We start from the raw sequence: 24834 nt of genomic DNA on the forward strand, positions 1-24834 counted from the left end.
TCTGACCATTCTATCCTTAGATTACAGAAGTTCCCACCATCCCCATCCGCGAGCTGGGGCAGCTGGATTGCAAAGTGGAGGGCGGCGAGGGGAGGAGAGGGAAAGTTCCCACAGAGAGTCAGGAAGTTCAAGACCCGTGGTTCCTGCAGAACCTCAACATCTAGGCTTGTGTCACATTCACCTTAGAGAGCAGCAACAATTCCAGGAGCTCCAAGTGCACCCAGAGACCGAGCTCGACATTAACGAGAACTTCATTTCTCATGAGCCACCTGGTCGACCTCGTACCAAATCCGATCCCACACAGGAGACTACAGAGGAAATAGTTGGGGTTTTAGAGAGCACAGTTGTAGAGAAGACAGGATTTCGAGTGAGGGCCCAAACAATGGGTCAGTCAAAGAAAACTTCACGGTACTTCTGTGATTCCTGCAAAGCCAGGCTAAAGGCCGAGGGTCATTCAACTGCAGCAAACAGCAGTGGGAGCTCGGGGAGACATTGCTCCAGTGCTTGTGCCTCTCGAGATGCCGGGGCAGTAGACCTTATGGCCCTCCCACCTCCTGGCAATGAAGAAGAGGAGGAGGCAGATGGTGGAGGTGAAAAGTTGCAACCACCACCGCCTGCCATTGCTGCCCCACCACCTGGCTTCAGGGATAACAGTTCTGACGAGGATGATCCGAAAAGAGCAAAGAAGGCCCGAACTAGCACTAATATTGAGATTGCTACAGGAAAGAAGGCACAAGCTAAAGAAGATGTGCCTGTGACACTGATTGATAATGTGGCCACAAGAACAGTTCGAGACCATGCCCAGGAGCTTGATGATGCTCTGGTGTCCACCTTACAGGCGCTTGAGGCTTTGGCAGCCTCAGAAGACTACCCGCATCATCCTCAACAACCAACACAGACTGCAGGTCAACAGCCTCAGTCATACTACTGCTCACATTTCACTTACAGCATCATTTTCCTGATAAGATAGATACCAAATTAACAATGTATGGTATTACTGATGTACTGTTTCCTATATGCATAGAGCAACAATCCAAAATTATAGCTAAAACTCAAAATATTCCTGAGTATTTTTACTAAAATATAAGCTTTATATAAACAAAGAAAATATTAATCAAACATTGTATGTCACAATGAGACCAAAAGAAAGAAAACATGTTTAAGATCATTTATCAGGATTATTTTTTTATGAGTAGCAAATGTACAATATTTCCAAATTAAACAAAACCTTTAATCTGCATGCAAAACTGTAATGCTTATCCTATAAAAAATCCTGCACAAGGCATATAAATTTACTGTAGAATAACTGGTTGAAGATAGTTACTTCAATCCTTTATGCCATTTGTGACCCACATCCATATACTTCTGTGCAGATACTGTATTTGTTCTTTGATTATACTAACTGTGTGCTTTGTTGGTGTCGTCCTCAGGGTTGATTGTCTTAGCTGCCATTACACCTGAGTCATCACTGGATTCAGGGCATGAGACCAACTCCTCTGAATTGACAGATGTTTCTGAGATGGTGTCAGCAATGAAGCAAAACCAGAACCAGGCATATCTTCTAGCTCACCATATCAACAAGGAGCGTATTCTCTGCCGTCGTGACTTCCCCATGGCAATCCCTGGCTGCACTGCAAAGACCATAGGGACTGGGGCTTTTACTGTGGGTCAGATTCGTGCTGGTTGCCCACCCAAGCAAGTAATCCTGAGTAAGACTGTTCCCTTTAAAGTAAACCCTGGCCAAGATTCAGCAATACTTAGGGTTGTGACAGAACAAGGTGGCACTCAATACACTTCTCAGACTGAACAGAAAGTAGAATTAAAAGCAATATCAGAATCTGTCAAAGCAAACACAATTGAGCCTGATTCTAAGAAATCAGAAGAACCTAAAAAAGTTAATCCGTCACTGACAACTCAAGTCAATGCTGACCAGACTATATCAAACTCTTCAGAAATATCCCAATCTCAAAACCTGTCTGATGGTGTGAAGATTAAGACAGCAGCACCTCTTGCTATAGAGCCAATACACAAAGCCTTACCTAAAATTTTGCCTGTGGACACAAGTGTTTCTGTCAAGATCTCCACTAATATGTGCCAAGAAGCCACGACTGCCTCCAGTGAGACCATGAAGCCTTCAAGCTCTGCAGATCTTCTGCCAGTGGATGACCTTTTCTGCACATGCCCTGTGCAACAGGAACCCACATCTCAACTAAGGCTAAAAGACCCACAGGTCCAAAAGATGATAGTGTTTCAGTCATCCTCCCCCACAGATGATGAGCGTCTTCGAGCCAAAGGCCTCCAACTGGCAAATAATAAAGAAAATGCAACAAGAGTAGGTGCTGATCCTACTTTGGCAAAGGCAAGCCCTCAAATACAAAGTAAGTTATCCCCTCATTTGCCTGTAAAGGTAGAAAGGAAAGAAACATCTGAAAACAAGACTGAGGGTGCCCAGGTAAAATCCCACTCAGAAACACAGTATCAGAAATCCACTGTAAAATCCTTACCTCTTTTAGATGATCTCACAACACCAAGTCCCAATGTGGAAAAAGTCTCCACTCTTCCAGCTAGAGACTCAAAGAAGCAAGGCAGTGACAAGAAGTCACAGCGCAATGCTCCTTTTTTGAGCTTTAGGAACCTTCTTTCAGCAACATTTCCTGCAAGAATGAGAAAAGAGACAGATGAACGAAGAGCACAGTTGCAAAAAGTTCGGCAGTATGAGCTAGAGTTTTTAGAGGAATTGCTGAAGCCCAAGTCATCACAAGGGGAATTTATACCCCAAAGATCCTCTCCTGTGCCATCAGGCACTCCTTGCGCCTGCCAACTCCGTACCAGTCCTGTTCTTAAAGCTCCAGGGATATCCAGGGAGCAGCGACGCAGTTGTGACTGTAAACGAATGTGCAGGGGTATGCGACTACCTGACACACCAGTTGGCGCCACCACAGAGACAAAAAATCGAGGCAGAGAGAGAAATATCTCAAAGACCCCTCCAGCTGTTTCCAAAACTCCTCATACCCAAAGTGCTACAAGGAGACCTCAAACTTTAGAGATCAAAACCACAAGAATACGATCTACCAGTCTTGAGTCAAGAGAGCCAAGGGGAGACCAGAGCTCTTGCTTGCCCACCTGTACTTCTCAAACCGACTGCATAGGAGCTCCACAATACAAAAAGCTTCAGAGACGATACAGCATTGGAGAGCTAGATAATAGTTCGAACACACCTGTGTATGCTGAGGTGAAACCAAAACCCAAAAGTCTGGAGAAAGAAATGGAAAGAGTGAGGGCCACAGGATTAAGGCTTCCCACTCCTATAGAGCCAATTCACACTCAGTCTCATCAGGCAGACGGTAAAGGGAAAAGGGGTGTCTTTTTCATTCAAGGAGAGGAACTGCTACGTGATACTAAAGAAGGAACTGGGGAGGTTTTGCTTACATTGCCCAGTGAAGATAGTGATGACAAAGACAAATGCTGCTCATTTTGTTTCTGTTATAGGAAGTGTGAAGCCGCAGATGAAAGCAGTGAGAAAGATGAACTCTCATATTCCATACCTCTACAGGTCCTTCCAGGAATGGAGATGGACTCGCGCACATTTCCTGTTGTAAGCAAAACACTCCAGGTCTTAAATGCAGAGGACTGCAGTGGGGAAGAAGAGGAGGTAGAGGAAGAGGAAGAGGAACCACAGACACAAGACATCGACCTAAGAACCTGTGGCACACTGGAAGGGAGCCTTGCACGTGTACAGGCTCTGCAAGGGAAAAGTTTCAGTTTACCTGATGGTTTTCTAAATGCTCAGCTGGATGCTAATGAGTTGCTAGCTATCCTTCGACAATGTGCTAACAGCCCACATGCTGACGGCGAAGCTCGTCTTCAGTCTTCACGGATTGCAGAGTACAAACAGGAACTGGCGGTGCGGTTCAAAGAGTTCAGGGCATCATGTCGACGAGTGGCAAGTGTGGAAAAAAGCCCAACACGAATGCTTGCTGTTGTTTCAGACAGCTTCCAGGTGTTATGTGAACTAACTCAGACCTTCATCAAACTGGTCAGAGGAGTCCGCTCAGACGCCCAAAGGCTACAGCTGTTGAGGAAAGTTGAGGAAGTCGCTATCAACTACACTTTACTTCTTCGTGCAGCGGAAGAGTCCATGGGACACTCAAGCAGTTTGCCAACAAAGACAATGAGCCCTCAGATTTGCTCCAATACCAATAACATGAGCTCACTTACACGACCCATCAAAACTCTGCCTGCACAGTAGGAATGAATCTGGCAGGAACATGGGTGGCTACTTTAGCCAAATTCATTATTTATTTAGCTTTTACAATTTTTACTAAATCTGCAATGAATCATTCGATTGCAATGCAACTCTTTCATCCCATGTTTACAGGCCCTGAGGTAGCCTTGTTTTGAAAACAGATATACACCAAACTAATGCACAATGGAGCAAGAACTCTACAGCAGGCTGGGTGATACAGGGCTAATCACCTCATATGAACATTCACAAGATGAAATATACAGTATATATACAGTATATATACATATATGTATAGTAAAATATTTTATATACATATTATGTATATTTTAGTTGTGTCTATACAGCAAATATAAAGTTGGTGAAGAAAATGAATTATACATTTATTTAAAATATACTAAAGTAATATAATTATAAAATTAACAATACATCAGAAGTACATGTATGCGTTGGACTAAAATAGTTCAGAGATCTTGTCAAGTAGCGACTTCTGTAAACTGAATAGTCCAAAGGGTTGGTTGGTTAGGTGGTGATGTGTTTGTGGAATTTGTTACCTGTTGTAATGCAAACATGATCTCTTTTGGCTGTGCTGGCAATGTGTGACATACAATGTACAGGCCAAAATGCAAGGAAATGAGTTGGAAACTGCAAAAACAAAATTATAAAAGTGATTATATTGACTACTGGGGCCTCACTCTCTCTTTACAAAAAAATCAGATATGAAACACAAACGTTCAGAAGCAGACAATGTAGCAGAGACCCAAGTCACAGTTTTATCCACTGTACAGTAATGAGTGCAATTACATCACTCAGCTGTAAAAAAGACTTTACTACAGTATAATTTGTAACACGAACTGTGTACTTTACACCTTTATCAATTTATGACTCACTTGCATCTCACTGATTGTAAATGACATTAATAAATACCTTCACTAGCAAGTGAGTAAGCCTGTGACTAGGATTTTGCACAACCTCAAAATGATTTTCGGAGTTAAATGTATCCTTTAATGTTTACATATGTGTTTTTGTTTCATCCTGCTGCTGAAAACTTTACTTGAGTCAACATTACAACAGTTCATCTCCTTAATGCTAAAGCTGACCTGTTTCAAGATACTCTTTAATTTTTATTAATATTTTAAGATACTATATAATAAAATCTGCTTTCTATGTGCTGTTACACATTGTGCAATCTAGCAAATATTTAAACACACAAAGTAGTTTTCTATGTATTTTAATAAAACTAACACACCATTTCTTGTCTGAAATCTTTCTTTTTGTCAGATCCTCTTGGCATTGCTAAAAATGATCTTTATGCCTGTGCTGGCCTATAATGTATCATGGAGACTGTTAAAAGAAAGTACAATAAAACAAAATTATTGGTGGCATTTCTTCTGCACCAGTAAAAATGAAGAGAAGGTTAAATAATTATTTCAAAAATTCAAGAAACTTATTACCATAAACTGTATGTCAATCTGGTCGAAAGGTAAGTCTAAGGGTAATGTGATTAAAAGTAGTAGACAAACAATATCATACAGCAAATATAATCTTCACCACATATTTATTAATTGAAAATAACTGTTTAATCTAGCCCTGAAATGAAATCTGGCTTTAGAAGACACTACTTTCTGTCAGCACTCTCTTTTAACAGTTTTTTTTCTTTGCTGTTAATGCTGCAATTTCATAACAGTTATGTAATGTTCTTTTTCTCACTGTACGTATTTTTTTCCCTTGCAACCTTCAGGGACACGTGTTGGAGCTGGAGGTGATGATAATGTACAGATTTTTTTAAATGGGAAAAGCAGACAAAACTGAAAGAGGAACCATGTTCACAATTTGCAAATGGTATCCCGTATGGGAATGTATAATTTTACACAGCAGATGTAAATGATGTGATAAAATATTTGAGAGAATAAGACATACTTTTAAATCATTACTTGTAATATTAAGATTTATGCGAGCCCTTCACTATTTTGTAAATAGGACATGTCTGTGAGGTAATTATTTGTAGTCTAAATGTAACATAGAGGCTAATAGCGAAATCATATATTTTGAAGAATATCAGTACAAAGCATGGGACATGTTTATTTTTATAAACAAAAAATATCAGACAATGTTTCCTCATCAGCCTGAGAACATTTCAGCATTCAAGAAACATTTTCTGTGTTTATCATTGTTTCTGTTGCTTTGCTAAATGGACCTCAGGTCAATTTGTTCCTTCTCCAAATTGTGCATCCAATTTGTGCCTACTGTATTTAGATACACTACTGTGTATCCAAACATTTCTCCCGATAAATCATTATTTTATTTATGCATGGCAACAAATAATCATAAAATATTACTAAAAGTATGAAAAACTTAAAATTACAATTAATATGTTTTATATATATTTATAAACTACCCTATTTCCATTTAACGTGATTATGGTCTCAGTTTGGGCAGTTGACTCTTTGAAGATTGTCTAATGAAGATCTTTAGTCAAAGCAAAATGACTTTCAGTGATCAACTGCTCATAAATGTTTATAGGAGTCACAAGATTTTCTTATAGTAGGTTAATTGTAGTTAAGATTAAGTTATTTTAAATTCTTGGTTGCCATAAAAACCCCAAGGACAGTATGAATTGATGCACAGCGGCTATGTAACCTCTAGAGGCTACCTAACAGTCTCTAGATAGCTCCTTTTCATACCCAAAAGGTCGACAAAAAAGTACAAATTGGTGAAGGAGTGAAATGACCAGCGCTGTGCTAAGTTGATCAGTCTGTGTTTCATTCACATAATGATGACCACCATGACTTGGTCTTTTGTTTTTCTTTTGTACACTTATTCATTCCTGTCTTAATTCACTGTCAATGATCTTGTCGACACTGTGGTCTTTTGTCTGTGTACAAAGTTAATTCATGTTTTAAGAGCAATAAAGAATATTATATAAACTATTTCAAAGAATTTGGAAATGCCATTGAATGAACGAAGTTTAATTTAATATGCAATTTTTGTTGACGCAACCTTTAACAAATGCAAGATTGATAACAAAGAAATATACCTCATTTCCCTTGGGCAGAAAGTAATGTTGACTTAAAAGTGTAAAATGTTCAATCGCACGCTAGTAGTAATGTTTATATATTGTGTTGTTGGTTTGATTGCTTAAAATTTCAAAACCAGCTTTTGAGTATACACACAAGCATGATAACCACTTTCTTGAGGTGATGTGAGAAAAAGTACCTACTAACAGTAATCAGGTGTTCCTAATTAACAACTCTCAGTTTATTACATTGAAACTCTATCAAGATTTTTGCATTGTTGCAACTTTTAAGTATAATTCACAAAAGAAATGTTGATGTTAAAAATCATACATATAAAATTTTAATTAAAATCTTAGTGTAACACAAAGATAGAGAAGAAATTACCTAATAAATCAAAACCTTTATGACTATAAAAATGATAAATGTTCAATGTACAATTTTTAAATAAAATGTCTTCACAGTGGCTGTCAGAGGCTTACATCATCACATGCCTGAATGTCTATATTAACTTAGGGCTTTTACCATGTTTTCTATAATGAGATAATTATAAAACATACCTTCAATCATTTTTAAATTTAGTATATTGATGCACAGGTCTGTATTTTGTATTTTTTTTATTATCTCTAATCCACAAAAGGTCAACATGATACAGAGAGGATAAGATTTATACGCCCTCTCCTAATATTAAAATGTCCAATAAAATGTTGCACCACTGCACCCCTGGCCATGTGTTAATCCTTACACATATCACGTACCAGGATTTAAATTATCATTCACACATTTTTAATAGTCTTAAGGTTGGAACTTTTTGTTTCACTTCATTTGTTTAATGTTAGCCTGCTTTATTCATTCCATCCTATATCTATTTCCTTGAGCTGCAAGGAAAATAATTGTCCTATCAAAGGATACTCCCACTTTAGCTATGGATCGGTGCAACTGCGCCAGTATTACTATGGCCCTCTTCGCTGCTTCAGACCTCTGAGGCCTTCATAGAACAGCATTTAATATTTAGAATAAATCACATGCAGATTATTAACTAGGTGCCTTCAGAGGGAAATGCCTGGATTTTATCTTGTGGTCTGGCCATAAAAAGGGGGAGTAAAACAAATGCACACACACTTTGTCATGCGTTCTTCCCTTCCATTCCACAGGTCTGCACTACTTTGTATGAAGTCAGTCACATAAAATTTAAATGAAACACACTGAAATTTGTTTTTGTAATAATATGACAATTTGAGAAAAAGTCACACTGTTTTAATAGTGCTAGGGCACTGCACAAAGCACGTCAGTTTATTATTGTATATGTATTTTGTAGTTTCATAGGCGTCGGCTTGATAAAAACCAATGTACTTCAACCCCAAAAAAGGTCACAGAGATCTATGTAGATATGGAAACACCAAGCCAATCCCCAGATTCCAGAGCTGTATTTAGAAACAGAGCACAAAGGGGTGTGTTCCATATTGAGAAGCCAGACCATTGACAGAAACACCAGTTTTATAGATCGGTTTATATAAAGAGGATCAAAACGGACAACCTTCAGCATACTTTAATAGCAATGTGAAAATCATGACTTTTAATTCTGTGGATCTTACAAATGATAAAAATACTGCATAGAATTTAAGCAAATAAAAAAATAAAAATAGCTTAATCCATAACAGCTGCATACTGACAGGATTTCTCGTGATTTTTTCATTTGTTTCCTCAGTCAACAGCTTTCAGTGACCTCGCTCGCGCACGATACCTTTTTCAGTTCCCTTGTCCAGGATGACGTAATCGCGGCACAGCGTAAGCGAAAGCAGCGTGCGCGCGCCCTTCGACAATGAGCTGCACGCGCGAGGTGTGGGACATAATGGAGGATAGGTAGGGAAACTGCACGGCTCGGTAAAGAGTAGCTTATCAACTGTTGATATATTTTGTAGTTCTCCCCCCTGACTCGACAGCTTCTCGCTGCCGCAGCCCGCCCTGTGTCGAACGACGACCCAAAGCGACGCAACAAAATGCCGAATATTAAGATTTTTAGCGGCAGCTCCCATCCGGATCTTTCTCAGAAAATAGCAGATCGCCTCGGTCTTGAACTGGGAAAGGTTGTCACCAAGAAATTTAGCAACCAAGAAACATGGTAAGCTTTTTTTTTAAATTTTTTTATGTTGGTTTGGAAATGCTAATTATGATTAAATGTCGTAACCTAGCGACTTGTTAGCTGTTTATGAGAAGCGGTGTCACGGCGAAAATTGCCGCGCAGTGTTTTCAGGAACTTGTAGTCCACGCATGCATCAGAACTCACATTAACTTGTCTAATGGACAAGCGTGCAGACCCGCAGCATTCAAATAATTTAATCCACTTAAAAACCAAAAGAGTAGTGTCCCATGAGTCTTCATACTTTTCTTATCATCACTGTAACCCTTGATCAGGCCAAACCACATGGGGACACAAGCCATTGTTTGTTCTGTTTCATATGTCCTGCTTGCTTGGCTCAAAGTGCTGTTTGTTTTCTCACTTCTCTTCCTCTGGCAGCGTGGAGATCGGGGAGAGCGTCCGAGGGGAAGACGTTTACATTGTCCAAAGCGGCTGTGGGGAGATCAATGACAATTTGATGGAGCTGCTGATTATGATCAATGCCTGCAAGATAGCCTCAGCCTCCAGGGTCACAGCTGTCATCCCCTGCTTTCCTTATGCACGCCAGGACAAGAAGGACAAGGTGGGGGTGAGGGATATTTGTCTACTTACTTCTGTCATGCCATTTGTCACCCAGAATCATGACAAGAAGCCCACAGACATGTCCACCCGCAGTCAGCCCTTCAGGCGCATTTACTTTCAGTTTTAGTTTTTTGCCTGATGTTATCAGCTCATTCTGACTGCACTGCTTAGTTCCCACTTTATTTCATTTGTTCATCTTCACTATTATTTCAGCCTTTAAATCGCATCGCATGAGTGGAATGTACGGTGCATGTACGCACGCAGGTCACTTAATTTGAATATAATCAAAAAGTGGATTTATTTTTATTAAATTATAAAGTTTTAAGTATTCATCAAACCAAGTGATACAGTTCAACAGTTTATTTCTGTTTGTAAGCAAATTATGGATTATGAATAATAACTTGAAGAGACTATTTGTTATTCAGAAATGCTACGTTAAGGTTTTTACAATAATGGAGGCTCCTGACTAGACAGTTGTCTAGCAAACACCTATTGACACCCTTCACTAAGAGGAGTGTAAGTTTAAAGAGGGGATTTGCTATTTAGATCACTATGAAGAAGCACAATAATGGAATGTTTAGTGGAAGAAAAAATTGTAGTCAGATAAGATGCACAAGCAAAAGTGATTTTTTAATTTTTTTTGTGATCTCCTTAGCCGTAGACATTAGTACAAAAATGCTTACAATATATACATCTTATTTATAAGTAAATACATTATTAACATTAAGTAAGTATCATTTGTCTGCATTTAGTGTAGACTTGTATAGATTTTATCCTTTTACTGGTACGACTGAAGTCTGGTGCTGAGCGTTATTTTTAGAAATGAGCCATGCCTGCTAGTTTTTTTTATTCCATGTAACCGAGGAGATCTGTTTTCATCGCAGAGCCGGGCTCCTATCTCTGCCAAGCTGGTGGCCAACATGTTGTCTGTGTCAGGCGCAGACCATATCATCACAATGGACTTGCACGCCTCACAGATACAGGTGGGTCACAGGAGCTTGAAACAAGGCTAATCTACCTGGATTTTGTTCGTTCTTTTACCTGTCTTGTTTTGACTTTCTGTACCTGTTTTTGTCTTGCTTTTTTCTCCTTTATTTTAGCAGTAAACTTGGCACAGTTAGTTTTACTTCCAGTTACCGCTAAACTGCACTTCTGTCCTAGCCTGCTTTATATGAGGGCGTTTTTATTGACTTCTGCCCAGTTTTACTTCTTAGTAAATAAACAGTGTAACTTGGCTTCATTTTAGTTAGAAACCGTAACGACTTGGTTTCAGGTAAAGATCTTCACCTGTCCTGTCTTTCTTGTTTGACTCCGATGGTCATGGTGAAACAGAGCACATATTTGTTAATATAGCATAAAATCTGTTCATAATTTGGTTGATAAAGTTTTTTTTTTCTCTCTGCAGTCATGCCAGAAAACACACCTAAATGAGACATTTTCCATGTATAGTCTTAAGGGTACTGATGGTACCTTTTGGCTTGGCACACGTTGCACATGTGCAAATCAAATTTAGATTTGCATTGCCTTGAATTTGCATAGTGGTTAGGAGAGTGAGAAGTAAGTCTGTGAGAACTGACCAGAGTGTTTTTATTTTATTTTTTTTCCAGGGATTCTTTGATATTCCTGTGGATAACTTGTACGCAGAGCCAGCTGTCTTGAAATGGATCAAGGAGAATATCCTTGAATGGAAAAATTGCATCATTGTGTCACCTGATGCAGGAGGAGCTAAGAGGTATGCCGGGTTTAGCTAAAGTGTTTTTTTTTTTTTTGAAAGAATGTTCTCCAGATGAGCGATTTAAAAAAAAATAATAATTATGACAGAACAGACTGCCTTAACAAGCCATTGAAGTGATTACCTTCAGCTTGTGAACTCTGTGTCCTCCCTCTGCAGGGTCACCTCGATTGCAGACAGGTTGAATGTGGACTTTGCTCTAATTCACAAGGAGAGGAAAAAGGCAAACGAGGTTGACCGTATGGTTCTTGTCGGAGATGTGAGGGATCGTGTTGCAATTCTGGTGGATGACATGGCTGACACTTGTGGGACAATCTGCCATGCTGCCGATAAGTAAGCTGCTTCACATTACTTTTTAAGTAAACCTTGCTCCTATTTAGTCTGCAATACTCTGGCTAGCATTGAATTTTATATACACATTTTCCAGGTCTGGATAGGTATGGAAAATGAAAATAGAATATAAAAAATATACTTGTTTCCTGATTGTATTAGGTGTAACATGCTCTAAAACTTGCATCCATCCATCCATGATCTCTTATTTGTTTTATCTATTCACCCATCCTTCTCTTCAACTGTTCATTTCGGTCTATTCTGTGTTCTACTGTCATTCATCTTTTCCTTCTATCATTCATGTAGTCATTCATATCTCCCCTCCATCCCACCCTCAGTACAGTTTTGTAATTATACTTTAAAACACATTTAAAAAATTGTCTGATAAAGGGTGACATTTTGACTTGGAAAAGAAATGTGGAGGAACCCTGAAGAAAATGTGCAGCCCAACAGAAGGCTTAGGCATTTGTTAATTTGGCTCAGAGAGAACTTCATTTGTATTGAAACACGTTTGATTTCCTGTGCTCTTTCTTTCACTCTAGACTCATCTCTGCGGGTGCCACAAAGGTTTATGCCATCCTGACCCACGGCATCTTTTCTGGTCCAGCCATTTCACGCATCAACAACGCCTGTTTTGAAGCTGTTGTCGTCACCAACACAATCCCTCAGGAGGAGAAGATGAAGCATTGTCCCAAAATACAGGTTTGAGATTAAAAAAAAAATGAAGATGTGAATAGCGCAAGGGGATTTTAGTTTTTAATAGACTTTTGTGATTCAGACACTTGAGTTTGGTGAACAGTTTGTGCAATCCAGCTCTGGTAATGTGTTTCTTTTCTTCCTCCAGGTGATAGACATCTCCATGATTCTAGCAGAGGCCATTCGCAGAACTCACAACGGGGAATCCGTGTCTTACCTTTTCAGCCACGTCCCCCTGTAGCAACGCCATCATCTGTGTTCAGTTAATACCAAATACGAGAAGAGAGAATGCCCCCAAACACTACCATTAACAGAGCTGTTCTGCTAATTAACAACGTTGAAAACAACCAATGAATGAATCAGCCGTCATGTCTGTTACTAATGCACCCCCCCCTCACTCGCCACCCTCCACCCTTTAAGTCTGAAATGAAATCCCTTGATGTTCAGGGAGCCGAAGCAAGTGCAAGCTACCAGTTTTAGACAGGCTTATTTATGTGTATGGGTAAATGAAGTATTTATCCACTGTGAACTTTGTGTTTCTTTCAGTGCATTTAACTCATGGTTTCTCCTGATCGTCATGTCACTTTGTTGTCAAAGAGCTTCTATAAATACCCCCGGCAGGTTCCAGTGCTCAGGAGAAGCGTCTGTTATATAAAGCTGTTACAGTGCTTTCTGTTACAATGAATGAGTGCAGTTTCTCTGTTGCTTGGAAGGATTGCAGTTACTCCATATGAATGTGCATTTAACTAGTTTACAGTGCCACTGAAGCTCCACTCAACCAAGAGTGCCTCAAAAGTCTGAAATGAAATTGAATTCTCCTCTAGTCTTCTACTGCTCTCCCTTTTCTTCTTCCTTTGCTTTTAGTTTTCTCACTGATGAACAGCTTTCAGGTGTCTTAGCAGGCTGAAAACGAGATCTTTTTAGGATGTTTCTTTCAACTCTTGAGGTGCCCTCATTGAGTGGGGCATGCCCAGTGTCTCCAAAGTTGTTGTTTTTGGGGTTTTTTGGAGTCTAAAATGAAGATAAAAAAGTAGTCAGGTTTTTAGCCTGGAGTCTCTGCGGGCTGGAGCTTCCTTCAGAAATCTTCACCTGCTATTTTTGTTTTTGTTTTGTACGTCTGGAAGAAAAAAGTTGTCATTAATGTGCAAAACTCAAGTCTTTTTGTTCTTTTACAGTAGAAGGAATGCACCAAGTGTTTGAGGGATGCATTCTCAATAAATTTGAATATGCCAAAATAAATCTATGGGCTCGTCTTTTATCGTAAGTTAGTCACTGTTGAGAGATGGAGCTTACTTTGCATCGCCTTGCAAAAGTTTTCAAACCAGCTGAGATTTTTCTGGTTTTCTTGCATAACAGCCGCAAACCTTTATACTGTTTTACCAGTTCAGATTTGCAAACGTGAAGAAAAAGTGTATCAGGCTTTTGAGTTAAAAGCTTTGCAAATTCATGGTCGGGATGGAAAAAATGAGATGGAGTGAGCTCTTGCCTGCATGAATCATGGAAAGTATGTTTATACTCCAAACACAGGAGCCTCATGCAGGTATGGCAAGTTCAGAAGGCTTTCTATGATTAACCAAGCCTGTTTTCTAACTAAATGTTTTTTTGTTCTCAATTTGTGCTTGCATGTGCAAAAGTGAAAACCGTTTCTTTCTTTTGTAACTTTATGCTTCAGACAGACATACAGGAAGTGAAACTTTATTAACTTTCATTCTAGAAGCATAACTGTGTTATCTAAACTCTCATTTCACTTCAAACTTTTATTTTATGGGTGGAAATAATCCCCTGTACAGAGTTTTATTTGCTTTGCAAATGGTGGTATAATTACAGGTATAATCTCCTGTCATATATCAGTGTTTAAAACCTTCTAATCTAATTAGTAATTGGGACATCAACTCTGCATATAAAATTACCTGACAAATACAACTTTGTTGAAAGCACTTATTTGTTATAATGGACTTTAATTTTACCCAACCAAATTTACATAGAATAAGAAGGGGTTGGATTTTTTTACAGGAAAAAAAACGTGCGTGTCACCTTATGCTAACGCAATAAAATATAATTTTTTTTAAATATGGCAAGCGTTTATAACATAAAATCTATTTCGTCTGACAATCTGTTCCACTTTAGATGGGTTTTACTTAGATACAACTACATGTTTAACTGTCCTGAATGGTAATTTAAGATATTTGCTTTCACATTCTGACCAGTAACAAGAACAATGCAAAATATATTCAGTTAGATTTTAATGAGTTGAGATGCTTTTCAAGTTATCACAAATGACATCATTTGAAGCGTCACCTACATTTGTAGTCACAATTAAAGATGTCTCAAACTTAGTAGTCAAAATTCAATTTTTAGATATCTGAATGAAGAAATCGTGCATAAGCCTCCCTGCGTATGAACTGTCCAAACAGCTGCCTGCAGAGGTGTGCACAAAACTGTCAGACAATGCAGAAAGTACTCATTAGTTTGGAATATGCAGAGAATGCAAACTTCCTGAACCTTAAAATCTGCAAGGAATTTTCTATGCATTCTTTTCCGATACACGCACTGTATTCATTGCACTTAAAACGAATTTGAGAAGCTGCTATACTGTCAACCCATTCCCAATCTGAAAATGATGGATTATCAAAAATCTATTTTTGATATATTTATCTCTAAGTTAGTTTTACATAGTAATTTTTTGCTTTTAATATATCTGCAAGTTAATTTCCACTAGTCAAATCTAAGATATCTCTAATTAGAATTATGACTAATTAGAGTCAAAAGGAGATATCTCAACTTTTCTTTAGTCATAATTTAATTGATGACATATCAGTAATTCACAGATAGTAATTCATTGTAAATCTGGAACTGAAGTCTCCATCGGACTGCAACTAAACCTGACACAATTTATATTAGTCAGAATGTAATTATGTAATTAGAAATGACTCAAACAGGCATTTTGTGTCTTCAAAAAATAATAAATATGTCTAGTCATCGGACATCTGGAGTGTATGGTGAAGTCGATTTTATGTTTAAATGGCCTGCCATATATTAGGCATTATTTTGTAGAGCTCTTAAACGAGGCTCCTGGTAATTTATCATTTAGATTACCTTAATAGTTTGTCGGCACTGTTATGTAAAATATCTAAAGCAAGCAAATGCAATCATTCTCCACGGCTACATCATAAGGCAGTTAAAAAGGTTTAGATTAACACAAATCTTGTGTCTCACGCTGGTGAATTACGCGATGATGTAATTGACTGATTGGTGACGTAACCAATCCGTAAATCGAGGTGGGCGGACCAGAGACACCGGCGGATTAAACCTCGAGCATCCTGTTATTTTTTAAAGCCGCGCCTCATATAGAAACGGTAAGTCTCTTTCTGTTTTCAAATGCTGAAATATTAAATTCGTCCACTGGAAGTGAAACAGACGTTTGTGCGGCCTTAATTTAAAAATAAAAATAACGGTACAGGATTTAACTGAGACCACATTTAGCCACTACCATCTTTTGTGTGACTGACGACTGTGAGCGCATTCATAAAAAATTAAAGCAGTTTTGTTTCATGCACATGACATGCAACTTAACGTGATGGTTCTTTTCCCCACAATTCAAAATCTTTAAATATACGTTTCTGTATTGTACGTTACCTTTAACGATATTTACTTTTTGAAGTACAGTATGTGTTTAGATTGATTTAAAAACTAACAGAATCAAATGATAAAAACAGGAAAGGGGAGCACTCATCACCAGGGGTGAATTCAGGCAGAAGCTGGGCTAGAGCCAGTTATTCTCGCTAACCCAGTTGTTCCCAACCCTGGTCTTCAAGCTTCTCTTCTCCTTCATGACTAAGGTGGCTCCTGGCTTGCTGCCATACACACCTAACTTTAATGAAAGGGTGATTAACAGGCTTCAGCAGCACTAGATGACATGTAGAGGAAATCATGCAATCATTTGAATCAGGTGACTCTGTTCCAGCTCACCTGGAACAGAGACCTAACATCTGTAGGTCAAGGGGCCTGAAAATCAGGATTGGAAACTACTGCTGTAACCATACAAGTTTCACTTGTGCATGTAAATTACAGCAGACTTACAGTTCCAAAGATTTTAAGCCGTATAATTCTAGTATTTCAGAAAAAATACTAGAATGAGAAATACTATTTATCCTTTCTAAAGAGTAACTTATAAATGCAGTATATTTCTACAGATGTCTTTATTCCTGATAAGAATCATCACTGCTGAGTGCATGCCTGTTATACTTATTGTCATACAATTGACAGCATGCAAGGCTTGTTATGGAGACTTCATCCTTTTGGTGCCACTCCTTGTTACATGATTTGTGGTGATAAAATGAATCTTGTCCAGTCTAGTGGGCTGTGAGTGGAATAAATGGGCCTGTATGTTATTTAATATCTTCGACCCAGGGAAACACAATGTCTAAATTATTAATACGATTGTTTATTTGAGATGACAAAAATTTTGTCCCAATTGCTTCCTTATGTTTTTTTATTTTTTTTTATTTTGGATTTTATTTTATAGAATCGGTGTATAAATATTGTGCTTTCTGCTGAGCTCGTCTCATATCAGTGCAAGACTAACACGATTTGCAAATTTAATTTTCCAAGCTCAGGGATGGCAGGAAGCCCTGATCACCAACAAGGGGATGAAGGCCCTCAGAACACAATCATTCGCCTTCAAAGCTACTTACACGGAGGAACCTCCAGCTTGCTGTCAACGGTCCCCACCGTATTTGTTTTTCCCGTCTACAAGACCATTTTCCGTCAACAGATCCACAATGCCTCAGTGCAGCAAGCGGTGGGACAGCTCTATAAAGAGGGTCCTCTAAAGCTCTATAGGGGCATGGTTCCACCACTCCTGATGCGGACCCTGAATGGCACTCTTCTCTTCGGCCTCCAGGACACACTCCTCCGTCAACTTTCCCTGTCAACCACCACCTCGGCCGCTGCCCTACCTGCTCTGGCTGGATTTGGGGCAGGTATTGTGGAAGCTGTGGTCTTCACCCCATTCGAGCGAGTTCAGAATGTGCTGCAGAATGGCCACAATGACAAGCATCTGCCGTCCTTGAGGAGTGTTCTCATGAAATTGAAAGTAGAAAGGATAAGCCAGGGCTATTACAGAGCCTTCCTGCCCATCGCAGCCCGCAACGCCCTCGGCAGCTCCCTGTATTTTGGCATGAAGGGGCCTGTGTGTGCCATTGTGGCGGGACAGGGACTCTCTCCCATGACCTCCTCATTCGTCTCAGGAACGCTGACCTCGATGGTAATCAGCTTGACTCTGTACCCTCTGTCTGTGCTGGTAGCAAATATGCAAGCACAGGTGGGAGGAGAGGTTAAGGGTGTCATTGCATGTTGGAGGCAGCTGTGGAAATCTCGGAATCATAGCTTGGTTCTGTTGTATCGAGGAGGGACCCTTGTTATCCTAAGGTCATGCATTACGTGGGGAATCACCACAGCTATTTATGACAGACAACAGAAAGGATCCTCCTGAACGTGGATGCTGAAAGTTATTCTGCATCAACCCTACTTCTCATTAAGTGCAAATATAATAAAAGACTTTGTTCTTCTGATTTAGTAGGTTTTTGAAGTCTAGGCCTTTCTTACAGAAGAAATTCTGATTCGTCAGAGTAAAACTCAGGTGTTCCATATCTCAGTTAAAATTACTCCTGGACCTGTGACTGTGTTAGAGCCGTTATTTGCAAGAAAGCTGATGATTGTTTTCACAGGAAACTGAGGTTTGATGCAGTGGGATACCTTTGTGCAACTTGTACAGAGAATTAAATGTTGAAAGTATTTCTCAACAAAATAACTCTTGGATAGGAAAGTTTAATAGTGAATGTTATGTCAATTGCAAGTGAAACAACATTCACTTGAAATTGAAATTAGTGTTATTTTACTGGGGGTTTTTTTTTGTTTGTTTTTTTACACTTCCTTTCTGCAGTTACTCTGACTGGCAATGCTAAATTCAAGTTCAAGGTATCTGTGTATTGGTGGAGCACCAGCTCCTAGATCCAGTTCCTGTGTAAATAATCATCAGTTTCTTTGTATTTAACCACCCAATGCAAACATGGTTGATGAAACATCATAGAAAATTTTTTACGTTTTTTTTTTTTTTTTTTTTGTCATTGGAGTTGTATAACATTAAAAATTTGATTTATTTTTGGACCAACGTGGCTCCAACCTCTGGGACCAATTAATCTTGATTTGTTATGAATGAATGAAATACAAAGAAAATGATGTTCTGCATGTCAAATATGAACTACACTGCTCAAAAAAATAAAGGGAACACTTAAACAGGTGTTTAACACTTAAAGTGTTCCCTTTATTTTTTTGAGCAGTATATATGCAACAATGCAAACTAATATCATTACTGCCAAGAAACTTTGGTGAATATTTCTCACGTTCCTCAAGTTTTAAGCAGATTATGGTGCTGGTTAAAAAAAAACTGCCTTTGTTCTTGTTGACTTTTATGGGAATTTGTGCTCATTGCAATGCTGTTACATATTTGTGAAAAATATAGTCTGACATTTTTACTAATATAATGGTTAGCTTGAGAACACAGTCGGTGTCTTTATTGAACAAATGTGATCAGATAACCATGCAGTAACTTAACTTCAAATGTACAACAAAAAGCCTCTGATTTAAGAAAAATGGACACATATGGGTAACAGAAGATCCCCCAAAAATAATTTGTATCAATGAAAAATGAATCAAGAGTTTACCTTTAAATGCATGCTGACTGGACATCAATTAAGACAATGTTGCATGCAGCGCAATATCAAGACACTTGTATACACTATCCTGTAAGTAATGTTATTGTTGTTGGTGTGAGGTTTGTTAAACAAGATAGCAGCTTAAGACGTGGTTTACAGGCAACCAGACAAAAACAACTTAACAGTAAATCATAATGTTGTAAACCAACTATGTCAGTTTGACCTTTTAATTATTTATTGTCTTCCAGATTGTCAATTTAAATTAATCTTAAATGATTAATTTTTATGCATTTTGTATCAATGGTTGTTGGTGGTGGCTTTTTAGGTGCTGAAAACCATTCAACTGATTTTTGAATAATAAACTCTGTTGGCCTTTAAAAAAATCTTTAGTCCTTATTTACAGTTTTCATGTAGAAATACAGATAAAACCACATATTTACATATACTGTAAAAAAAAAAGGACAGCCATTTTTCACTGACTGACATAAATACTTTGCTATACATTTCTGTGAAAAATTAGGACACCCCATTAAGTATTTAATTTTTTTTTTAATCAAGAAATGATCACAATTCAAAATCTGATCTGTTTTTTTAAGTCTGGAAAAACAGAGAAATGTACCTGCAAACAGACAACAAAAATCTACCGGTACATTGTTTCACTCATAAGACAAAGATTATCTACAAAAAAGTGTATATTATACCTGAGAAAGAAGTTTGGTTTCTCTACCTTCTCATAGCGAGTGTTGCTCCCTTTATCTGAAATAGCAAAATCTGGGCTTTGACTAGTCCCTTTAGACTAGCTAGATTTACTAGAATGTATTAGGTTATTGTCACATTTAAAGCACAGTCCTGCTCAAGAATTAAACTTTGTTGCAGATGGTCTCCATGCTGCACAACACTGATATAGTGTCTGATTTGTGGTTTATGATTTGACCATTTTTAAATTGTTGGTGTATTATTTATTTATATGTTTTTATGTTTGGACTCCATTTGATCATCTCTTACATGTTTACAGGTCAGATCTCAACAAACATCTTAGGTGAACAGGTTGTTTGGTTTGAGATTTATATCCTTTTTTTTCTTTTCTTTAAAAGATTTACAGTATTTTCAATATTTCCTTGGCTTTGGAACTACCACAGACTGTAGCAAGAATGAAAAGCACAAAAACGGTCTGATCAAAGATTGACCTAATCATTCTGCTGTGATTACAGAACATTTGTGAAGAAGGGATACTTAGTCCAAAATATTATTTAGCTACCTGTTTAAATCAATATTATTCTGTTCTTATTCTTTTCTTATAGCTATAAAAAAATTTACATAAATATATATTAATGTTTCCTACATAAACTTTGGGGAGTTGGTGTGTGTGAAGTGCAAAATGATAAGGGCAGCATTTATGCAAGATCCGCCACTGTATTGAAGTGCTGTGTAACAGTGAACCAGCACTACCACTTGGTATCCGATCAATATACCATGCTCGCTTTTTTCCTCATCAAGATGCAAAAGTAAACTAATCTTATCAATTATGCATTGCTGCATTTTCTTTCTGTCATCCATTATCGGCTAGTGGTGTCATGTCAAATGCAGGCCACTAGATGGAGATGTTGTAAAAGATTCAACATTACAATCGTACGTATTACAATACGTACGATTGTACATACAATTCTAAAAGCCCTCGTTTCTCTTGCAATAGGTAGGGGAGATTTTTTTTTTTTTTTTTTAAAAAGGTTTATCTAAGCAACAAATGTGATAACAGGACGGCTGGTGGAAGTATACTACAGTGTAATATGACGCGTGTCCAGTTGAAATGCTTCCCTCGGATGTGTGGGAGCCAATGAGAAGCAGAGCAATAGTGTCCATGTTGGCGTGCAGAAGGGCGTGTTGTTCCTATTTAAACCCCGAGCTTTGCACAGATTACACACAAGCGCATCTTACCTGGAGAGAACCGTCTCACAGAGCACCGCTGTACCAGGTAAAAACACCTTTTTACCACTTCTATCATTTGGCAAATTAAACTTTGGGCTTATAAAAAAAAGAAAATACAGAATCAGTGTAATCTGAAATTAATTATTTTATGTTTATGAGGTCTCACGAGTCTTTGCCAGGTGTTATATAACATTTTTGCTGTAGGCCACTATAAAGCAGTGTTGTTTTTGCATGCGAATTGCCCGGTTATGCCGTTCAGCTAAAGCTGACACTCCTGCATTCTTCACTGTAAGGGAAGCTTGACTAATAAATCACTTAATGCTATTGTTTTGTCGCATCGTGCATCCGCTTGTTTGTACATTTCATGTGGCTCAGAATTTAGTCATGCAGATAAGATTTTAGTGGGTTGGCAATATCCCACAAAGGTTGTGCCTTTAATTTTGCATGCACAGTGAATACTTGTGTAGTTTTTCTGAAATAAGTATTAACCTCATTTCAAATTACACATTTTAATATCCACACACAAATGCAAATCAGTGAGCATTTTACCTCCCCATTCAGTTTACCTCACTGTAACAGTGAAATGTGTGAACCGAATCCTAACAAAAGCTCTCTGTTGATGGTTTTGCATAAAATCTAACTAGCCTACGTGTTATGCCTTCAAAATAGACCTCTATTGAATTTTTTTTTTTCAACCTAGGTGTAACTCAGTTTTTTTTTCCCACTCTGCATGGGCATGCGCTGCAGATTGCTTGTCATATGCACCTCATATTTGCATTCGTATTCCCCTCTTTTCACACAGAACTCTTCCAAAATGGGCGACAACAACCCAGTCAATCAAGAAGTGGAGCAGTTTAACAAGCAGAAGCTCAAGAAGACGAACACAGAAGAGAAAAACCGACTCCCAACCAAGGAGGGTAGGTGTTAAAAGTGAAAGGGGAGCGGAGGGGGAGTTGTGAGAGTCTTGGGTTAACAAAAGTTGGTCTTGTCCACACCTGCTTCAAATGTTACCTTTTCTTTACTTGGCTCCATTGTGCTTCAACTCCTCCCTTCCTAACCTTAGGAGAGGCAAACATTGCATCACAGATCAGAAGAGTGTACACGCCCATCCACCTGAGAGCAACTCCCTCCTTTCTACGAAATGTCTATGCATATTGCCACCCACAAGTGCACTATGCCAGTGATTCATTTATATGTACCTGTTTTATCTCTTTACAATTATTATAAATTTTATAACCCCAAAGAGCTTCCTTATTTCTTGATAAGTACGAGGAGAAAATGTTCTGGGGGTTTTTTGTTTCTTTTGTTTTACATAGCAGTAAATACAGGAGAGTAATTCATTTAGGATCTCTTTTTACATGTGAAAAGTGTCTCAAAATGCTCATTCTTTGCCACCAGAGGCCCAGAGGCTGATCTACCTCTTTCTTAGTCTAAATCTAGCCCAGACTGGTAGGTCACAGGGGAAGCGGGGAAACAGGAGGCTCTGCTGGCACATGTTCATTTTATGAGTTTCTTACTGGAACACTTCATAAAAGGAGGAAGATAAATTTATGGTCACTGTAGCACAATGGTATCATTTAATTTACTGTCCTCCTTTAAAACAGGATGATGGAAAGTTTAAGACCACAGACACTAGAGTAATTAATGCAAACTATTTAATAAGGATGTTCATAACTCTATGTGCCTCCAGGCAGTTATTGAAGATGCTGCTCATGCCTGGTGGTTGGTTTAAAGTTTTGGTAATAATTAGCTGAAGGCAAAGTTTTTTTTGTTTTTTTCTGAATGAGTAACTTATATTTAGACTAACAGATAGTGGCAGCTCTTATGAGATTTTTTTATTATTATTTTTTAGCACAATCTCTAAAAGCTCGCTTTAAATAGTAACAATATATTATGACCTTTTACGTGATTTTTCTTCCGGTTCATATCTTTCATAAATTCAGTTAAATAGGCCCTTGGGACCACTGATAATTTTGGAAAGGCATACAAAAACCTTTGGAAAGGTTTTTTTATGCCTTTCTGTAATGACAGCCATAACAGAATTTCAGAAGTTGTTTTCTTTTGTTTGTTTTGTATTTTTTTTATACCAGTATTACATTTTGCTTTGCATTTATTAGAGGCAAAAAAAGAAAAATAACAAACTCATTTACTTTTGCTTTCTTAAATAAACACTCATTACAAAAATAATACCCTAGAAGACTGTTTGGCTAGTCTTTCATTTTATCTGAGAAGACATTGTTTCCTCTGACACACCCCTGGTTGTGCTCTCCACCAATAGGTGTGTCAATACCAAGCCCTTCTCAGTCAGTACCCACAATTTCATTTGTCCTGTGTTGCTCTGACTATGACTGCCTGAATTTCAGATAAAATCCTATTAAAATTAAGTTTAGAAGGAAGAAACCAACATATGTAACTTAAGTATTTAAGGTTACTGGAAGGCCACAACTATAAAATAGAAAATATTGTATGAAAACCAAAAAATATGTAAATATTTTTTTAGTACTACTTCTGCAGTACTTCAGAACTCACCTGATGCACAATTTGAACCTTATGAACAAAAGTAAATTTAATTCCATTGGTCCCAGTATGCATCTACTATTCAGCAAGACAGTACATCAGAATGGAAACGTATGCTTCAAAGACCGAACAGAACCTGACGTTCCTCAAAATCCATTTTATTTCCTTATATTAGACCTTCTTCCAGTGCACCAGCGTGCATAGTAAGACAGGAAACACTGGGACGGCAGTTTTAGATTGAAGTGCTAGTTTGTGGTATTTTACAGGAGTGCTTCTTCATCTGTATTCCACGCACACCTGATAATTTTTGGAAACTCAGAGGTTGAAACATCTGACACTGGAATGCAGTTCAGAAAATTTATGTGGAAAAACATCTGCTGTGGGAGTTGCTATATAAACACAACTACTCTACTACTGGTTGAAATTCTAGAGTATTATAAATACCATAAACCTATACCACATATCCACAATCACTACTGTGTGCAGTGCATGCATTTGTGATACAGGACCTCCACTTCAGAAAAATCTAACGGTTTTCACATTGACATAATTTTTTTTTTCTCCTGTTTCTCCTTTCAACCCTGCATAAACCTTCTTTGATAGAAGGTTGTGAACAACATATTTGACAGTAATCTTGTATTTTACAGTTTGAAAGTCATTCTAAAGATTTAATTCTCATCAATCTGTCTTTTGTGCTCACACAGAAATTGAAGAAGAGAAAAAGGCCATGAAAGAGGGGAACAACTGAAACACTCCTGCCATGATTTTTCTTCCTCCTTCTGTCCTTCTCGATCACCTTGCTTGTCTTCCAGTTCAGAGTTCTACATCTCCATCTTTACTGCTGTCTGCCACGTTTTAATGGAAATGGGTTTAAAGGTTGCTCAAAGTGATTAAATAATCTCAATGTAATCCAACTTGTATCTAAAACTAAATGTAATGGGTGCTTCTTGTGCTCTTTC

At 38.2% G+C, this 24834-nt stretch overlaps 3 protein-coding genes across 6 annotated transcripts in view; all 3 read left to right on the forward strand.

Moving 5' to 3' along the window:
- Nucleotides 1–7977, forward strand: part of frmpd3 (FERM and PDZ domain containing 3) — a 101447-nt gene extending 93470 nt beyond the window's left edge. For 2 of the 3 annotated variants that reach the window (XM_032554317.1, XM_032554318.1), the window contains 2 exons: nt 21–905; nt 1431–7977. In XM_032554317.1, coding sequence (XP_032410208.1) covers nt 21–905; nt 1431–4249 — 3704 coding nt within the window. In that variant the 3' untranslated portion in view covers nt 4250–7977. The remainder of the gene's footprint in view (nt 1–20; nt 906–1430) is intronic. The other variant, XM_032554319.1, reaches the window with a different exon arrangement.
- Nucleotides 7978–9063: 1086 nt separating this feature from the next.
- On the forward strand, nt 9064–13955 carry prps1b (phosphoribosyl pyrophosphate synthetase 1B). Of its 2 annotated transcripts, none has more exons than XM_032554320.1 (7): nt 9064–9379; nt 9776–9965; nt 10843–10941; nt 11566–11690; nt 11850–12023; nt 12563–12722; nt 12865–13955. In XM_032554320.1, exons 1-7 carry the CDS (start codon nt 9258–9260, stop codon nt 12955–12957), a joined length of 963 nt encoding a protein of 320 aa, XP_032410211.1. In that variant the 5' UTR covers nt 9064–9257; the 3' UTR covers nt 12958–13955. The 2 variants fall into 2 exon arrangements, with proteins under 2 accessions (XP_032410211.1, XP_032410213.1); XM_032554322.1 differs by having other exon boundaries at nt 9065–9379; nt 9776–9959.
- A 2030-nt stretch (nt 13956–15985) lies between these two features.
- On the forward strand, nt 15986–18976 carry LOC116714024 (solute carrier family 25 member 53). The gene is made up of 2 exons (XM_032554323.1): nt 15986–16072; nt 17328–18976. Exon 2 carries the CDS (start codon nt 17335–17337, stop codon nt 18208–18210), a length of 876 nt encoding a protein of 291 aa, XP_032410214.1. The 5' UTR covers nt 15986–16072; nt 17328–17334; the 3' UTR covers nt 18211–18976.
- Nucleotides 18977–24834: the final 5858 nt, after the last annotated feature.

Source organism: Xiphophorus hellerii, chromosome 23, assembly GCF_003331165.1.
Source record: "Xiphophorus hellerii strain 12219 chromosome 23, Xiphophorus_hellerii-4.1, whole genome shotgun sequence".
NCBI lineage: Eukaryota > Metazoa > Chordata > Actinopteri > Cyprinodontiformes > Poeciliidae > Xiphophorus > Xiphophorus hellerii.

What these genes read in the sequence shown, in the direction of transcription:
- prps1b (XM_032554320.1), top strand. Translation starts at nt 9,258, where the DNA reads ATGCCGAATATTAAGATTTTTAGCGGCAGCTCCCATCCGGATCTTTCT. An exon ending in ACAAGAAGGACAAGGTGGGG is followed by an intron (nt 9,966 to 10,842) that starts GTGAGGGATATT and finishes TTTTCATCGCAG; the next exon opens with AGCCGGGCTCCTATCTCTGC. An exon ending in AGCATTGTCCCAAAATACAG is followed by an intron (nt 12,723 to 12,864) that starts GTTTGAGATTAA and finishes TTCTTCCTCCAG; the next exon opens with GTGATAGACATCTCCATGAT.
- LOC116714024 (XM_032554323.1), top strand. Translation starts at nt 17,335, where the DNA reads ATGGCAGGAAGCCCTGATCACCAACAAGGGGATGAAGGCCCTCAGAAC.